The 19,168-nt window shown below is 31.9% G+C and overlaps 2 protein-coding genes and 1 long non-coding RNA gene across 4 annotated transcripts in view; 1 reads left to right on the top strand and 2 right to left on the bottom strand.

Annotated features, from left to right (window-relative positions):
- Positions 1-4,918: 4,918 nt before the first annotated feature.
- LOC148610401 (uncharacterized) lies at positions 4,919-8,230 on the bottom strand. The gene is made up of 3 exons (XM_088543028.1): positions 8,041-8,230; positions 6,305-6,508; positions 4,919-5,800 (listed from the first exon to the last, which is right to left on the bottom strand). The coding sequence occupies exons 1-3, from the start codon at positions 8,183-8,185 to the stop codon at positions 5,382-5,384; spliced, it is 768 nt and encodes a 255-aa protein (XP_088399154.1). The 5' UTR covers positions 8,186-8,230; the 3' UTR covers positions 4,919-5,381.
- A 2,587-nt stretch (positions 8,231-10,817) lies between these two features.
- On the bottom strand, positions 10,818-13,259 carry LOC148610400 (uncharacterized). The gene is made up of 2 exons (XR_015914826.1): positions 13,129-13,259; positions 10,818-11,102 (listed from the first exon to the last, which is right to left on the bottom strand). It is a non-coding gene; the product is annotated as an uncharacterized LOC148610400 (long non-coding RNA).
- The window catches only part of LOC148610399 (soluble guanylate cyclase 88E-like), a 139,364-nt gene continuing 133,385 nt past the window's right edge, over positions 13,190-19,168 (top strand). For both annotated transcript variants that reach the window (XM_088543027.1, XM_088543021.1), the window contains exon 1: positions 13,190-13,306. The gene's annotated coding sequence lies outside the window, so the exon portion shown is untranslated. The remainder of the gene's footprint in view (positions 13,307-19,168) is intronic.

Genomic DNA, 19,168 nt, shown 5'->3' with positions numbered 1-19,168 from the left:
GAAGCCTAGCTTTAGAAATGAAGGAAAGAAAAATTTTCATAGAGCAAGATTCTGAAGCAAAAGGGCATATCAGAAATATCTTAATTTCACTTTCCATCGAGTAAGTATTAAAGTGTTAAGATAAAATGAGGTATATGTCCTCAAATTCTAATTATTTGAAATACTTGAAATGCTTCTCGCATCCCTTTCAGATTCTTAGCCATTTTTTTTTGCTGAAAGAAATTGATATGGAAACATTCGCGGGAGTCCAAGTTATGTGAATACTTTTTAAGGGAGATAATCCTAATCGTACATCCATTTACGTAAGTATAGGAGAGTTCGCCAATCTCATTAGTGATGTCATATTCACTAAATTTGCATATCATTAACTGTCAAATTGGTTGGCAAATAAACAACTAAATAAACATTTGACAATTTCATGCTTGTAATTCCAATTTTCAAAACTTCATAACTTTGTTATTTTATATCCTATTTTGGTTCTGTAAGATGATCCATTTAGCTAAAGCAATGCATATTTTGTATGTGAAGTTGTTCATTTGCTTTTGTTACTTTGTACGTATGATTTTAGTTACTTTATGTTCTTTGTTGTGTATGTATGTTTTCCATGTCTGGTCTTTGTCCCTGGATTACATTCTTTTGATTACCGCTATAACTTTGGTTCCCTTGATTACTCTTTATAACTCTTTTACTTTAAAAATAAATTTGTAATGATATTTATATGTAAACCTCTATTTTTTTTTTTATAAAATTATTATTAAAATTTTATGCTCATAAAGTCTATTTACTGAATATTTATTTGAAAGTTCCATGAATAAAAAGAGTTTTATTTGCAGTTTAGGAAACCAAAAGAATTATTAAATTATCTTTAAAAATAAAAAAGAAAATAGTTATGACGATTTAAAGCTGATGCCCATGTCACTCAATGTGTTTTTTGCCAACCAAAACCAAATCACAGGTAAGTGATGCCATCACGAAGAACTCTCCTATTATTATCTCATCAAATTAGAATTTGATAACATTTTTTGTATATTTTAGTAGACTTTCGCAGTCAAAGTATGCTTAATACTTGTGTAATTAGTCGTCGGCCAAAAGTATATTCCAATATCTTAAAGTAGTGCTCTAAATACCAGTACATATAAAATTCAGACAATGCCTAAATGGTACAGGTGATTCATGGTGTAGAAAATCCACGGAAGAAAGAGTAATCAAGTGAACCAGGATTATAGCGGTAATCAAAAGAATGTAATCCAGGGACAAAGACCAGACATGAAAAACAGATATACTCAACAAAGAACATAAAGTAATTAAAATCATACATACAAAATAACAAAAGCAAATGAGCAACTAAGACTCCACTAAAAACTGGAAGCAAGGACCAGGTGCAAACAATGCTTTTTCAATCTTCAGATACTATATTTGTAGAGAACATAAGTCTTTTTTGTATTGATATCAGTACTTTTGAGAAAATCGTATGTTTATCTCCAACTGAAACCTACCAAATAAAGCAAATCAAGAACAATAACTCTTGCAAAGTGCTTATTTCATGTTTAGTCTATTTAAATTTTATCTCAAAAGCGCAACACCCAAATATCAAACCAGGACTGGTTATGTGGTCTGTATCTTATTTTTAATAAGAAATAAAGGTGAATTTGGTGGGTTTTTGACAAGCATGAATCACCACCTGTCTGATTTTGTAAAGACTGCTACTTAAGAACACAAATATAATAAATAAAACTTATCTAGGATATAAAACCACTTTCATAAAACTTTGTATATAAATATTCATCTTCCGGCATATGTTCCTGTCTTTCATCTATATTTAAATAGTTGTCAGTCTCAAAAACTTTTTCCATTGTTAGTTTTCAGGTTGTCAATAGCTCATGCATTCAACCGTTTCCATCGCTCTATTCCAGAATCATGGTCATAAACATCTTCAACATTAATGACGTTGTGATCGATGATATATTTAGTCAATGGTACTTGACACCGCCATGATTACTGTTCCCTTGTATTTGGAACAATGCCATCCTCTCATATAACGATAAATTAATGATCGTGGCTAGATAACACATATTACTGTATAACAAAGGGTCTAGATATTTTACATTAAGCATACATCCACCAGTTGTATTTTCCAAAACCCTAATTTTGATTGTTATTGTTGACGCAGTCTGTATTTTAAAAGACATCAACAGGATTTGTAAGTGTCATTCTAGTTTCATTTTTCTTACCGAATTTCTGATGTAGAACGTATTGAAATTCGAAGACCGATCTGTATTTTATTGTTTACTTCCGGGATCTTGAAACGCTGTAGTACAACGCAAAATCTTCTATTTTACGCTTTTTATTAACACTTTTATCATGTGGAAATAGATATTTGTCATTTTTATTGGTATTTTTACATGAAAATATGTTTTGCTTTTATATACTGAATCCAACAGTCTGAAAATGACAAATGACAAATCTCTATGCATTTGAATACTAGACTAATACCCATTCACGTGAAACCAGGGAGTCACACGACGAGACTTGCAAACCCTATTACCGGTGCATCTGGTCCATGCTCCCAGCTCTTTTACCTATGTGTCTGCGTACATTGTTTTTACTCGACATTCAGTCCTATTGACGCCTCCTTATCTGAAATCCTGAATCCACCCATGTAAGCTTCATAGGGTATGTGACTCTCGTCATGTGATTCCGTGGTTTCACGAGAACAGGTCCTAATCTCCCATTCAAATGCATGAATCATTTAAAGTGCGTTGAGTATTAAAAGCAAAACATATTTTTGTGTAAAAATACCGATAAAGAAATGACATATATCTATCACTACATGCTAAAAGTGTTAGGAAAAGCAATAAACTGAAAATTTTCATGTTATGCAGCGTTTCGAGATCCCTAAAGTAAACAATGAAAAGCAGATCCGTCGTCGAAATTTAATGTCTACTACATCGAGAATTCTAATAACAAAAATGAAACTAGAACGAGACAAACATCCCAGAACCACTTTGGCTTTGTTATCTAAAAATGTAGCAAAAGGGAAACAATTCATATCATTGAGTGTTATTGACACAGTCTATATTCCATACACCTTTAAAATGTTTTATATTTTTTATTCATTTTTATGGACTGTGTAATCTTCTGTTAAGTGTGGCTTAAATAGTTGTACAGTAAATTGGTTATTTTTAATGGAACAAAATGAAACATGAAATTAGTTAAACATTCAGAGTGTATACATGATAATAAAAACATTATGAACCCATTGTGACCTAACGAATAAGGTATTGTGGTCTTACTATTTAAACTTAAACCCTTTCGATGAACCTAACATATTTGGGACTTCTAAAACTTGGCTATAAGCTACGTTTTACAGCGGCTACTCCGTTTTTATCTTTTTTCTGTGTCAATGTCTAAAATAGTGGTTTCTTACAATATTTTCCTAATTTCCTGGAAATCAGAGGTAATTTCTATTAACCCCTTTCACAACAAGGATGTAAATTCCATTAAATTAAGTTTTATCTCTCATCTTTAAAGCCGAACCAACAAAATTACTCCATACTTCATCATCTATAGCCATTATCTTACATTCCTTTTCTTCATCTATTGCATCCAAAAATTGTTAATTACAAAAGGATACTATAGGACTGAAGGTTTGACGACATCAAGGCTGAACCCCGGAATGTTCCTGTCAAAGTTCTCCGTTTAAAAATGGTCCATCGGTTCATGTCATAACGGGAGATTTATGTGTCGTAGATAATTAGTCTATTTGCAGGTTTCTAACTTAAGTAAGAGCCATCAACTGGATTTACAACCTCTTAATTCTCATGGATGCTCCCTATGCACTTTCTTAAAAAAAATAAATATCTTGAAAAATCTCGATTCAGCTATTTTATCGATATACACCAACATTTAGACCTCCGAATTCTGAACACTTAATTCTTCAATCTCCACTCCACACTTGCCTTCTACAGGACACGTCACGACAGACCGCTCGACCTAATATAAGAGACTGACACAGTAGGACGAGTCATAACTAAACTATACGATGAACGCGATGCCGTTATTTCTAAATTTAAAATTTAACATTTCACTAGTACAAGCGTATAAAGTGTCTACAATACAAGTACAATACCGCAAAATTATGAATTACGGCGTGGCCATCTCTACCGTGAGAACGGACTTGTTTACAGTGTCATTGTTCCCGTCGTTCATTTGTAAGCAGATTTGACATCATATCATTAACCCAATGGGTGTTTTTAATGCAGCAGAGGACGTTTACACCACTATTGCACCATGCCCTTATTGTAGTTATAACCTGGTTTACTATTTTATTTGTTTTAGTTTTAGTTGATTAGCGTTCTGTCTGTTTTCCTGGTCATACGTAACACTACGATCAAGAATATCCTGTTCCTCATTCTTGCCATCGTCTTGTGTATTTACGCTTTGAAATACTAACCCCATTATCCGTGCAATTCATTTAATTTGAAAAGTAGATAATGTAATACACATATTCAAAGAAATTCGCAATTGAAGTAGGTGAATACTTATTTAATGGCCATTTTTCTAGATAATATTTACCAATCGTCTCAGAGAAATTTGAATAACTCTGTATTGACACAAAAGGGTGACGGCTGGCAAATCAGAACTAATTTTTCCATGCAGACGCAACTGATATGAAGAAGATGATCCCTAATAGTTCATAAACCATAGTTTTATGTTTGAATTTTTTTCACCCTACGAATGATGTAACTTACAGTTTGTACTCTGTGACCCTTTTCACAAAAAATCGTAAGAGTAAAATTAGTCGTAAGTTATGACGTCACAATACTTTGATTTACTACGACGTAATAACTAACGACTAATTTTGCACTTACGATTTTTTGTGAATAGGGCCACTGGTGGCAAAAAATAGAACACTGGATATGCTGCCGATTGAGTTAATGCAACATTTATTAAAATAATAAAAATGTCATTAGATATGACGGTTATTTACTGAGGTAGACCTAGAGTAAGGGACAACATTCTTAAAAAAATCACTGGAACGTTTGTTTTCATCATTTTACATCAATTTCATGTAAGCATCTATGTAACTTGGATTAACTTTATTCAGCTTCAAATAAAAGCTTGAAAGGCGTTGGTAAAATTGATTATGATACAAACATACCACTGATTTCAAGAGTTAAGTCCCTTACCTGAGGTCTACCACCTTAAAAAAAACCCCAAATTGTCTATAAAGAGATTGCTCCAATTTATCGAAAACTAACATGTTCTTCAAATTTATACATGAAGCCGACTGCAAAACAAAAAGTAAGTAACTTTATGAATGATTCGACACGTATAACGGTCAAAGTAAATTACTAAAAATATAGTCTAACATCTGAAGTTTATAGTTCCACAAGTAAGACAGCCGCAAAGTAGTTATGGAATGAATTGCCATATCCTGGCACATTTTCACCTTGAAATCCTGAAAATGTTCTCACCCAAACCATATCTCCCTTTTCTAGAAGAACAGGCAGTGCTTTACTTTCAGACGAATAGCTGCTGTGTACCCCGGTGTCAAGAATGGCTAAAGTATTGCCGTTGTGGACAAGCTCCAATACAACGCGTTTTCCAGGGTTAGAAAAAACTTTGGTCGAAATCAAGTACACCCCTCTGACCGGCGCGATTAGGTGACCGTGTCGAGAATCATACGCATTTCCAATATTCAATTGCACGTTATCATATTCAATGGCCTGGTGAACACCCACACTAGCTATAGCCTTTGATAGACTGGCTCTGAATGCTACTATTGTTTTTGTAGAACCTGTAATAAAATTTGGTATGAATAGACAAAATTACCGTTTATTCCTGTACATATATTAAAAAAATAAAACTGAATACCATTTAAAACATATCAACAGTGAGAAAGTAATGAGAGAGGAAACCAAACCAAGCATTAGAATGAGTACAAAGAATGAAGTCTCAGAGAAGGTAAAGCGATCTTGAATTTTGTGATACTGTAATTTAAAGTAAACAATCTATGATACGATCTTTTCAAAATCGAGACTGAGAGCCCTGAACCGACGCAATTTTGCAAAGGAATTTTTCATTGTGGATGTCAGCTTTTGTTGTTTATTTAATTTTTGATTCACGGATTTATCAGAGCTTCGTATTCTTTCAATGGAAATTAGGAAACTAGGTTTGTGGTTTGACCGAAAAATAAGAAATCCACGAAAAAACTTTTCCTCCACAGTACCTGGTTTGCAACAAGTCAAGCCATTTAGACTAATTTCTACCGTACATTTAAAAGATACACAAAAACTCTAACCTTCGACCAGCAGCCGCTTAGCATGTTCTTTTTTTACCATCGGTACATTTATAGCCCCATCAAGCACTTGGTATTTCTGTGACGTAGCGTTGCCGTCGGGTATACACCCACATGTCGAGGACAACATATCTCTTATATTGTGGTTTTCCTCCTCCAGTTTTCTGTTTTTCTCTTGTAAAAACTTCACGTTTCTTTCTAAGGCATCTACAAAAATGATTGGTATAAATGCCAAATTATAAATATAAAAACCCGTAAATGCAAAGAATGGCGTGTTTGGAAAAAAACCCCAAAACTTGTAATTGAGATAATCTGGTATTGTAATTTGTATATTTACATTAAATAGATGTTTTTTCTTTCTCTCAGATAACTTTCACAAACCTAAAATTAAGGCAGTATATGTATTAGAAATGACGATCGACCTTACATCATACTTTAGTACTCAATGTGACATTGTCCATTAAACAGATTTCTTAAAGGTTTCTTACGTAAATGACCATTTTTGCAATAAAATGTAATAAACAAATGCCTTACATGGATGATAATGCCATCAATACGAAAGTCAATTTAACAATGAAAGCGGTATGTCGTAGGCTATGAACATGAAACATATATAACGATTACGTCACGTGCGATTTAGACTTCCGTAACTTAAAATTTCATGATCTCTGTTAGAAATGTTGGTAATTTGCTCAATCTAAAGGTAGATTGTATGTGATTTCAAAAGAATATTCGTCGCTATCAAAGAGTAATCAAGGAATCTAAGATTTTAGTGGAAATCAAGAGAATATTATCCAGGGACAACCAAGCAAAGAAAACAGACAAACACAACAAAGAACATAAAATAACCAAAATGATACGTACAAAGGTACAAAAAGTAAATGAGCAACGCTGGCTCCACTTAAAACTGGGAGCATGGACCAGATGCACCGATAGGGTAAGTTTCCTGTGCTTTTCTAGAAATATCCCCCTTGTTGCTCATAAAAAGTCAAGTCCCAGGTAGACGAAAGATATGAAAACATACATAGGTGCTGAAGGGAAGTTGCCACAGATGAAAGAAAATTTGAAAATACGGAATGAGAAGTCATCGCGTTTTTCCTATAGTTTGATCAATAGTTTCCTTTATTAACGATCTCTAAGTTTATGTCAAGATATGAGGCTGAATTCACAGTGTCTGTAGTATCGTTTATCTCAAGTTATACGATGTATGGAATCCCCGAAAATAGGATTGTTGAACGAATACACGTGATCAATATGGCGAAAACTGAGATCAAAGGATATGCCTAAATGATGTGCCTTCCTGAGGTCATGGATTTCACCGTATTCGTCGTATTTTTTTCAGTGAAGAAGGAAATCCTAGATCTTTATGCAGTCTTGTAGAATAAATCAAAATATTACTGTTCAGAAGATTTTGAAGAAAAGTGAAAAGCTTTAAATCATCTTCTTCCATTTCTTAACTGCTGTTTTCCTATATCATTTAAAACTCTAAAATATCTAAACTTCTAAATTTGAACAACAAAGGTAAAACGTTTTATATTATGATTCAATTTTTTTGATAACATCCAAAATTAAAAATTTCCTCCAATCAACTAATTATAAAGTTCATCCAAAATCTTTTCTTGATTACTTCTTAGTTTATTCATGGTGTGTAACCATTTCTTAGTCTGTTTCCATTATAATGATCATGCCGTCTCCGCCTATTTGGACACTGTATAAAACTATAAATTTCGCTTACTCACCGAGACGTTGGAATATGCTGGTAATGTCCAGGTCATGGCCATTATATCCAATAATGCCATCTGTAGGTAGATATCCAGATTCTACGACTTCAAACACAAATAACAGGACAAACACGACGAATATTTCTCTCATAGTGGAGACCATTCTCAATGTATTTGTCACTTTGTTATCTTTAGTCTAAATTATAGACATACGTGGACAATTCGGAAACTATTGAACGAGTGATCATATGGTAGTTCTAGTGTTAGTCTTTAGTAGTTAAGTGAAATTCATTTTACGTATGTATAGCTTGTTACAATAAATACCTCAACTGTAATTAATTATTGTATATGTAAATAAGAAATAAAACACAATCACATGTAAAGTAAATGAAATAATGTCCATATATATTTTGAGTTTTTGTTACCATTTTCTATGGAACGTCTGAGATACCGACCACTAGTATATAATCTACTTGTATTTTAATAATACTTTCCAGAAATTATATCAGATTTTATACAGTTTTGACAAGTATATTGTCTTCATGTATTTACAATATTCATGTATTTTAAATGACCGATGGGTTGCGCTATGGTTAGCGTGCTGCACTTCGGTCGCCGTACGGGAATCAATTCATATAAAGCAGTATTGATGTAGACAAGGCCGATATCTCTCATACCGCGCTATAGTGCATGATGCTATATGTAGTGAAGTAAAATAACTGTTTTATTACAAATATTTGTTATATTATCACAGTGTGAAATCATGTCATTTTAAAATTGCACCGTTGTGTTTTACTTACACGGTCTCAGGGTTACATTATGCATGTTGAAGTAGAAAACAAGATGGTGGTCGTTCCGACGATAGATGCATTCTCTAGATTAAGGAGATAGACCTAAGGTAAGGGATATAACTCTTACAAATCATTGGAACGTTTGTATTCAGCATTTTACATCAATCTCATTTGAGCATCAGAGTGACTACGGTTAATTACATTTTCAATGAAAGCTTGATAAGCTTTGGTGAAATTGAATATGATACAAGCATATCACTGATTTCAAGAGTTATGTCCCGTACCCAAAGTCTACCTCCTTAAATCGATTCTATTTTTTTTATGATTCAAAAATTACAATACAACACATTTACATCAAACAATAAACGGAAAGATTGATTATTTCTTTTAATATTTTGATATCTTTGTAAATCGAAGATGCAGGTGTTCTCGAGTGGAAATAAAATATTAAGTACAAATCCGTATAAAATTCAGACACTGCCAAAAGTGAGTGATGGTACAGAAAAAATACACACCGAAAAAAACCCGATGCTTTTTCATTCACGTACGACATTTTTTTTAGTATAGTCACTTCTGTGTACAGATCTGTATATTGGAAAAAATCATAAACTTATCTCCCATTTCAATCAATTGAATCAAGAACGATAATTCATATAAAGTGCCAATTAAATGTTCAATCCATAATTTTTTAATATGAGAAACGCAACAACCGAATGAAAGTCTAAGACTAGTTAATTGTCTTTATCTGTTTCTGAATAAAAAAAGCGAATTGTCTGTGCTGTTTTTTTTCATATATTAATTACATTCTGTCTGATTTTTAGAGAGACTTCTACTAAAAACGGAAATTTCTCCTAAGGTCAGTGGTAGACCTACTACCGTTTAACGTCCACAAAACTGAGCAAACCATGACATTTAATGTGCAATATCGTGAAATACGGTATTGATCGAAATATATTATTTCTTAAACGTATGGAATGTACTAAAATCATTTATAGAGGACGAAGTCCATAAAACGATAATAAACACGAATTTAAGATATAAAATTAAAGCACTGAGAGCCTGTTTTCAGTCTGGAACAACTCGGTCCACAAACAAGTCATAATACCGATAGGGCCGTTGTTGGTTAAAACTTGGGTTAATGACCATTCATACCATTATAAATATTGTTCTCTTGCATTTTGAACAATGCAATTCTCTCATATTACGACCAAATAATTATTTCATTCAGATAACATAAATTACTGGATCACAAAGTTATGCGCATCACACCTAACGTTGTCTTTTCTGTAATGTTAGAATGTAAATGACCATTCACACCATTATAATAATTATTCTCTTGTATTTTGATCAATGTAATTCTCTCATATTACGACAAAACAATTATTTCATTCAGATAACACAAATTACTGGATCACAAAGTTATGCGCATCGCACCCACCGGTTGTCTTTTCTGTAATGTTAGAATATAAAATCGTGAATCTTGGTTTGTATTACCACTCCCCACATCCAAGAATTAGTCGAAAAATCTACTCATACCAAATTAATTTATATTACGCAGATTGAAGTTTCATCTTTTTATTTGAACTTAATTTTTTCATTCTCTAGATTAAATCGTTTCTATTTTTTTATGATTCAAAAGTTATAATACAACACATTTTACATAAAACAATACACGATAAGATTGATTATTTCTTTTGATATTTTGATATCTTTATAAATCGAAGTTGCAGATGTTCTCGAGTGGAAATAACATATTAAGTACAACTCCATATGAAATTCAGACACTGCCAAAAGTGAGTGATGGTGCAGAATTTTTTTTTTTATGTATAGTCATTTCTGTGTACAGATCTGTATATTGGAGAAAACCATAAGTTTATATCCTTTTTCAATAGGGTTTGTAAGTCTCGTTCTATTTTCCTTCCGAAATTTTAGATGTAGAACGTATTGAAATCCGAAGGCCGGTCTGCATTTTATTGTTCACTTCCGGGAAATGAAAACGCTGTATCACTATGCAAAATCTTCTATTTCTATGCTTTTCTTAACATTTTTATACAATAGAACTAGATATTTGTCATTTTTTATCAGTATTTTTTCACAAATAATATATTTTGCTTTTAACATTGAACTCAATGCTATGTTAATGACGAATCACCAACTGAATGTAGAATAAGCTTGATTCGCATCTGAACATATGGAACACCTCGGCCCATCATACCCTAGTATACTTGCATTCGGTCATCATCGATAGAGCCACTGTAGCTTAAAACTTCGTCCTCTTGTAGATTAAACCTGTCAAATATTTGTTTTATTTTCATAATGTGAATGTCTACACAAAGAGTGGGGTCACTTTTTTATTTAAAAAAAAATCAGCAACTTAATCTTTACCCAATATTATTTCAAATGATTTTCTATATACAGTTAAGTTTCTTTTTCGATAAATATGTATGTTAAGCATGAAAAAAAGTCTTATATCAGGTATTCCTGATATAACAAATCGCCAATAAGATTAAATTAGGATCGATACGATCAAAGAGGTAAAGACACACAAATAAATCGTATTCAACGGAGACTTAAACAACCAAGAATATATAAGCAAAAACAATTAGAAACAAAAACAAAGAGATACAAAAGGCTATCGTCAAAATTATAAAGAAGTCTTAAATTGATTTTTTAACGAACCACCATATCAACAACTGTATCTTTAGACTATTGGTGGTTGTCCAACAGGTTAATTTATGATATAAATGACTATCCTATCATCAGCAACGAGCAGTATTGGATTAATATTTTATCAAAATTTTCATACAAAAAGGGAGAATCCTAGATCTTCCACTGCAAATGAGCCAGCGGATATTATATAAGTCCTCGTTCTCTTTGGTCTACTCAAGGGTCATCTTCATCATTAACATTATTGTGATATGAAAGAACTCGGCCCACAAACAAGTTACCATACCCAAATCTACTAAAAATGTTGGTTCAAACTTCGTCCTCTTGTAGGTTAAAACTGTCAAATATTTGATTTATTTTCATGATGTGAATGTCTGACTACAAAAAAACTTTGAGGTAATGTTTTTTATTTTTGAAAAATCAAGAAAATAATCCTTATTCCAAATGATGTTATATATACAATTTAAGTTTTTTTAAAAATAAAAGTGCATGTTAAAGCATTTTTGAAAAAAAGTATTAGGTATTCCTTATTTAATAAATCATCAATAAGATTAAATTAAGATCGATACGACATAAAAATGGAGACCCCTAGATCTTCCACTGCAAATGAGTAAGCAGATATTATATTAAGCATCATCCTCTTTGGTCTTCTTAAGCATCATCTTCACCATCAACGTTATTGTGATAGATGATACACTGGGTTAATGACACTTCAGACCGTTATGATTATTGTTCCCTCGTATTTTGTACAATGCCATTCTTTCAAAATAATTACTTTATCTAGAAATTTAATAAATTATGGGATGACAAAAGTCTTTGCATATTTCATATAAAAGTAGCATCTACCAGTTGTCATTTCTCTAATGTAATTATGTAAAATCGTGAATCTTAGTTTGTATAACAAGAATTAGTCGGAAAATGTACTTTCACCAAAATGATTATTTTGGACAGACTGAAATTACTTCTTTCTTATTTGTACTGAATTTTTATTATCTTTACTGATTATTGTTTCGTAGTAAACTGTTTTATTTTATTCCTGATAAAATTTGACTTAAAAAGTAACGCAGTAACTTAACTATTCTCCCGTGAATGAGTATTCAAAACGAGATTTGTTTACATATATCCTGTGTGTTAATCTGGTAAATCTGAAAGTCTTAATCTTTCTAAAAAAGCTTTATTTCTTAAGCCATTTAAACATTAAAGTCGTACTATTTTTTATGGAGAGAAACTACATCAAGAGCTCAGTGCATTTTAGAGAAATTGATTTGATCTCAGTAAAATAAATAACAGAAAACAAATTCAGTGATTGGAAACATCATTAATTCTACGACATTATAAATCTGGATTAAAATCGAAACCTTTAACTAAATATTCATTGCATACCGAGTAAAAACATATGTCTTAATAAAAAATCCTAAAAAATATTGAAGCATGTCTCCTGCAAACGTATCTTAGATGCCGAAATGTCTAATAGCAAAACAAATGAAACCACGAAGAACAAACATCATCACAAGTGCTATAATTGTGACCCTAATAAAACTATATAATACCCACAACAGTTTGTCTGTTATAACACTTGTTCACAACTAATTAATACAACCCCGTCTTCCCAGTTACTAAATCTATTCTGCTTTATGTTATCACTCACGTTGCTATTGAATGAACTCCACCATCTGTCGGAGTCATCTTGCTGAGTTATGTAATTAAAGAAAAAATCGGTGTTGTATCTCGCATCAGAACTTATATGTGAAGCATTCTTTAACTCATTGAACAGTCAGCATAGTGGGAATTAAAGAGGGCGAACGATTTATTTAAGCGTATGGAAGGTAGGTTATCATTAATTAACGTTGTACAGTGAAACAGTTCTAAACCGAACCCCGAATATACCTGAAAAAATGTCGTAACCAGACACTTTTTATTCCTTTTTTTCTCTTTAAATAGATTTTGAATTCGGGTAAACTGAACAACCGTCTAAACAAAACAACTTCAATAGTCAAAAGGGGTTCGGTTTAGACAGGTTTTACTGTATGAGTAATGTTAACATTAATGTTCTATAGATATTGGTTCACATCTTTTTTTATTATAAGTTCATAGAATCTATCAATATTGTCAGTTTTCTTCGAATTTGGTAACCTCTGAATTGTCACGGTTAAATAGTACATCAAACATTGGGAATTACTCTGCAAGCTTACAAACCCATATTATAACAAGTATGATTGACAATTAAAACACCCTTAAGTTGGCATTTATGTGAAAATTCCAAAAATAATGTCTTAAGAGCACAAAGTTCTAAAGCAGAATGAATCGATATAATCTAAATACTTTATTTCATCTAATGAAGTATAAAAGCGGAAGAATAGAGCAAACATTTTCTCTTTTCTCTAAATTTTTTTTTAGCCAAAATTAAAATTTTGATATGAAGTCTATAGCAATAGCGTCTAAAATCGAATCCTGAGAAGTTTAATGAGTGTAGAAGGATTAAAGAGAAAAGGGTTCCTAGGCTTTTAGTTACTTTTTGTCAAACGTTTGAATGAATATAAGAGTTTTTCAACCACCGAAGTCCTCCTGGATAATTTGCTGGCGTCTATAAAAATTACGATTTCATTGGTCCCATTTCACCATTGTTGATTGCCTACATCTGGTCATTCAATGTTTTATTAGACTTCTTACTTACATTAATGGCGGTCATTTTGTTCTTAATGAGAAGACTTTGTTTTCGTGCATATAAAAGCAGAGTCAAATCTCATAGCGACCATATGTATTCAGCAATTACCTGTCTTAAAAGACTATAATTATAATATCCGTATGTAGTATATGAAATTACCCTGTATTTGACTGTATGATAAAAAAAATATGTATTAAATATTTGAAAGGAAAATGTTAAACTGCATGCTAATTTCTTTAAAGTCGATTATGAAACATAACGTTGAGGAAAAAAGTCATCGGTTGAATATATACTCCAGAGAAAATATCAACAAAAAGTCCTGAACATAAGCCACAAAGCCAAACATACTGCAATCATCGCTTAATTACGTATCAAATAAATAGAAATATCTGTTTTTTTTTCAAAACGAACCGTTACTTTAATAGACTGTCCATTTAGAAACCAAACAGTTCCTGTGATATGGATGGCGCATGTTAAATTTTATTTAACATAAGTGTTTGTCCAAGGTAATGTTTATAACATATACATGTCCAACAGTACAAAGACTTTTTTTAAAAATCGACAATGGATGGCTCAAAAAATTATTTTACAGTTCCCTAACAATCAAATGTAGCACAAAATGAAATAGTTTTATCCCCTTTTTAATGATTGTCAATGCTTTCTATGTAATTTATTTCTCTTTAACTGTTGCATTAATCAAAAAACCAACATTCAACTTTGATGCATTTGCAAAATTAAATAGATGAAATTTTTTGGAAAACAACATTTTTCATGTGCCACCAACTGCTGGTTTTTACGTGGACTTCCCTTTCATAAGTACTTACTCTCTGAAATTCTTGATTATGACACAACACTGGTTGTTCAATGTCAGGAAAATGATATATCCTATGGATGAAAAGTGCAGACCAATCAAATAGTCTTTTTTTTGTAAAGAAAATACAATTATAACGCAACCACACAAGTTCTTAAAGGTTTTTAGTGAATGATTATGAAGAATTTAACTTGCAGTTAATTTTAAAATGATTTAATCGTTCACGCCTGTTAAATTTCTTCACTTTATTTCGAAGATGAGTTATTGTATTCGATTTGAATTCATCTTTCAAAATATGATATAATTGTTGTATGATGGACAAAACTTTATGTATAATGAACTACATCTTTTTGGATTACTTGAAAGTGTTGGAAAATTTATCAAACCACTAAGTATTATTGTGTCGGCTGTATTTCGCGGAGCCTTCAGTACTATCACAGATGAATGAATTCACAAGTGTCTTCCACTTTTCGAGCTACATAATAACATTTCACAGCTGTATGCAAACAAAGACAAAAACTACAAAAAACACGAAATGTTATTTTAAATTGAACTCAAACGTTACCAGGCGTTATTGCAATAACATAGACATTGAAAATAACTGATATGACCATCCGCAGCAGTTTATTGACCGATAAAAACACAAAAATGTCTCCAGCAACGCATTATCTGTCTACCAGAAATACATTTTGTCTACCACAACAGTGAAAAATGTTGCATCAGTCATATTTTGTCAATCTAAACAAAACAACATAGAACATTATCAATAACAACACAACAACAATAATGAGCGACCAAATAAAAACAAAACAAGATCAAATAACAGAAAGAATACCGACTACACAGAAATATCTTAAACCGGAAGTCTGACAGCATCTGGGAGTTTCTGTAATTGTTAAATAAAATATTTGTAAGGCCTGATTTTTAACCTGAAGGCTGACTGATAAAAATACATTTTCTTTATGTAAATTTTTGTTTTGTGTCGGTTTCAACTACGAAATTATATTTTTGTAAAAAAACTTCATATCATTCTGAACCATATGACACATTAATCACTTCGTACTTTAAACAGTTTCATGACATAGCATACTATTGAACTATTTCATGACATAACATTATATTAAAATGTTGCATGACATAACATACTGTAATTAATTTTGAAATGAACAATCTTTTCTCTCATCAATAAAAGACAAGTGCCTTCTTTAACGACGTTTTTCTCCTCAATATGAATTAGAATTTCCCGCTTAACTTTTTTTTGCGAGACAAAACGTTAAACTAATCATTAAGGGGATCCTGTACATTCATTTAAAGTCAAACTGAGTATAACAGTTGAATGGTCTACATGATAATATAAATACATTTCATGAAAAAAATGTAAAATTACATGTTTATTTTATCATCAAACGTTTGATGAAATATTGTTTCATCGTACGGTAATGAAGTTAAAAAAATCAAACTTTTCTATATAGCCTCTAATCCTGTATGTGTTGATAATTCACTTTGAATATGAATCTAACTTTGTTATTGCTGATTGTATATTTTCATTCAAAATGATATCAAATTCCTTACAAAACAAACGCAATCAATTGAATTCTTATCGGAAAATTGATTGCTGTAATAAAAATGATAATTTCTGTATGATCCAAAAAACTTCATTGGTGATTACATTGTTAACTACTAAGGATATGTCTTCGTTTAATTTTCAATCTTTCAAGAGTAATCAAGGGAACCAAGGTTATAGCGGTAATCAAAGAGTGATCAAGGGAACCAAGGTTATAGCGGTAATCAAAGAGTAATCAAGGGAAGCAAGGTTATAGCGGTAATCAAAGAGTAATCAAGGGAACCAAGGTTATAGCGGTAATCAAAGAGTGATCAAGGGAACCAATGTTATAGCGGTATTCAAAGAGTGATCAACGTAACCAAGGTTATAGCGGTAATCAAAGAGTGATCAAGGGAACCAAGGTTATAGCGGTAATCAAAGAGTAATTAAGGGAACCAAGGTTATAGCGGTAATCAAAAGAATGTAATCCAGGGACAAAGACCAGACATGGAAAACAGACATACACAACAAAGAACATGAAGTAACTAAAATCATACATACAAAGTAACAAAAGTAAATGAGCAACTCGGACTCCACTAAAAATTAGGAGCATGGACCAGGTGCACCGGTAGTGTGAACATAAATGTAAAGAATTCATTTTCAGTTGATGCAGGCGAAAAAAAATAATGGATTTTTTATAGGATCCTAAATATATCTTTTGTATTTTTCCTTTCAATATTGAAGATCAATATTTGAATTCACCGTTTCTCTTTGATTTGGGTTGGAAGTTGGTGTCTTCCACTCAGCAAATGACACTTAGGCCCTCCCCTGATGAGGGCAAAATTTTGGGCCTGTGTTTTTTATTTACTAGTATTAGGTTGTATTTGTATTTAGTTTCTTTTTTTAAAATGTGGTCTTTTCCCTAACTTTTATTAGTATCTTCTGCACTGTTTTGACTACTAATTTTACCCCACAATGCCATGTTGCATGTTTATAATGTTATACCTCGGTAGTAATCAACGTGGGATTTAGCGCTAAAAAACCTGGTTTAACCTACATCTCCGTTGGAGAATGTCGTCAGGATCAATGTGGCCGTTTCTAACTTTCAGGTTTTTACCTTGAAAATGCTATTTTTTTATACGGACTTTTCTTTTTGACTATTCCTTTTGACTATTGCTTAGAGATTATCCGTTCGGAAATTTTGTTATTACTGTATGTTTGATAGAAAGTTTAAATCTCTGTAAATTGTCTGGTAAACTACATTTGTTTTGTACCTGAGCATATTTCTCTCAGATGATTTTGATTTAAGCAAGAGTATGCTAATTATAATCTCTTGGGTTAACTAAATTACTCTCTGTAAAAATAGTAAACGAGCTGTCGTCATTGTAAAACCTACTCTAAAATACTAAATATAGTAGGCAGTATACGTGCAATAAAGTGTGGTATATATATACCTTACTCAATGTTGACGTGGGACGCTTAAATGTCCGGAGTTTTTCATTTCTCAAATACTAATAGTCTTTAATTTTCATGTTATATTACCATCAGTGTTTGTCTTTAAACACAAAATATTAAGTGTTTTTTTACCAGCTCGTACACAAGACCAGTTAATGAACCTTATATTTTATAATTAAAAATTACAGGAAATTTATTGTTAATATTAATTGAAGGCTTCGGGCAACAGCTTTGATACTTTTTACAGAATTTATGTTTACAATTAAGGAACTTCCTTTTTCCTTTTCTGGTGAAATTTAATTTGTTTTTTAAATGTTGATGGAGAATGCCACATGAACAACATCTTTACAGAAGATGTACTCTTCAGAGACACCCGTTAAAAATTCTGACGGGAATCGAAAAGTTTAAGAAAATCCAAGGTGTTGTATATTCTAAGTAATATTGGAGAGTGATATAATTACTAATTACCCGACTGAAATCTTGAGTGAATGGTTTATAGAGCTTATGATATGTGACATATCACAATGTTAAACCCAGATTTCACCCACCATTTCGTTTGAAATGCCTGTACCAAATCAGGACCATTGCGATACCAGCTGCTCCAATGGTGTAATGTAACGAGAATAGGTATGGTGTTTATGTCAAACAGATATATAAAAAAAATATAACGTTATATCTATTTTCCCAGATTTATTTTGAACTTGACTTGATTAAGGATTTAATGAGTGTCGGTTATTTTGTTGTTACTATTATTTATGTGACAAATTGGACGATTTGTGGTTAGGTGTAGTTAGATCTTAAGTAGCATTCCAGCTACGAATCATGCAAAAAGTGATACATGGGTGAAAAGCCTACATATTTTTGTTTTTGATATTTTGTTTAAAATGCTTCAGTAAACAGAAATTAACATTTCGTCTTTCCTATAAACCGTGCTCATATGAGATAGAAATTGTATAGAATGCACTGTAAAATTCAAAATTAAGGAGATAACTCTGTAAATGACACTTAAATACAATAGAATCTATTAGATTTTTAATGTTGATTATCTCTTAAGAGCAGGTCGATTTGAATGAATAATCACACATTTCATAATATAGACTCATAAAACAACTTAATTACAAAAATAAAAATATGTAGCCTTTTTGGGGTGTATCACATTTTTCAGATTTTGCATGATTCTTACAAAGACAGCTTCTTAATACTGACAGAACCTT

The sequence above is a fragment of the Perna viridis genome, chromosome 8 (assembly GCF_037379345.1).
Source record: "Perna viridis isolate PV_CMFRI_1.1 ecotype Kerala chromosome 8, ASM3737934v1, whole genome shotgun sequence".
Classification (NCBI taxonomy): domain Eukaryota; kingdom Metazoa; phylum Mollusca; class Bivalvia; order Mytilida; family Mytilidae; genus Perna; species Perna viridis.
Note: the sequence above shows the minus strand (reverse complement) of the source record. Positions and strands in the feature narration are given on the sequence as shown.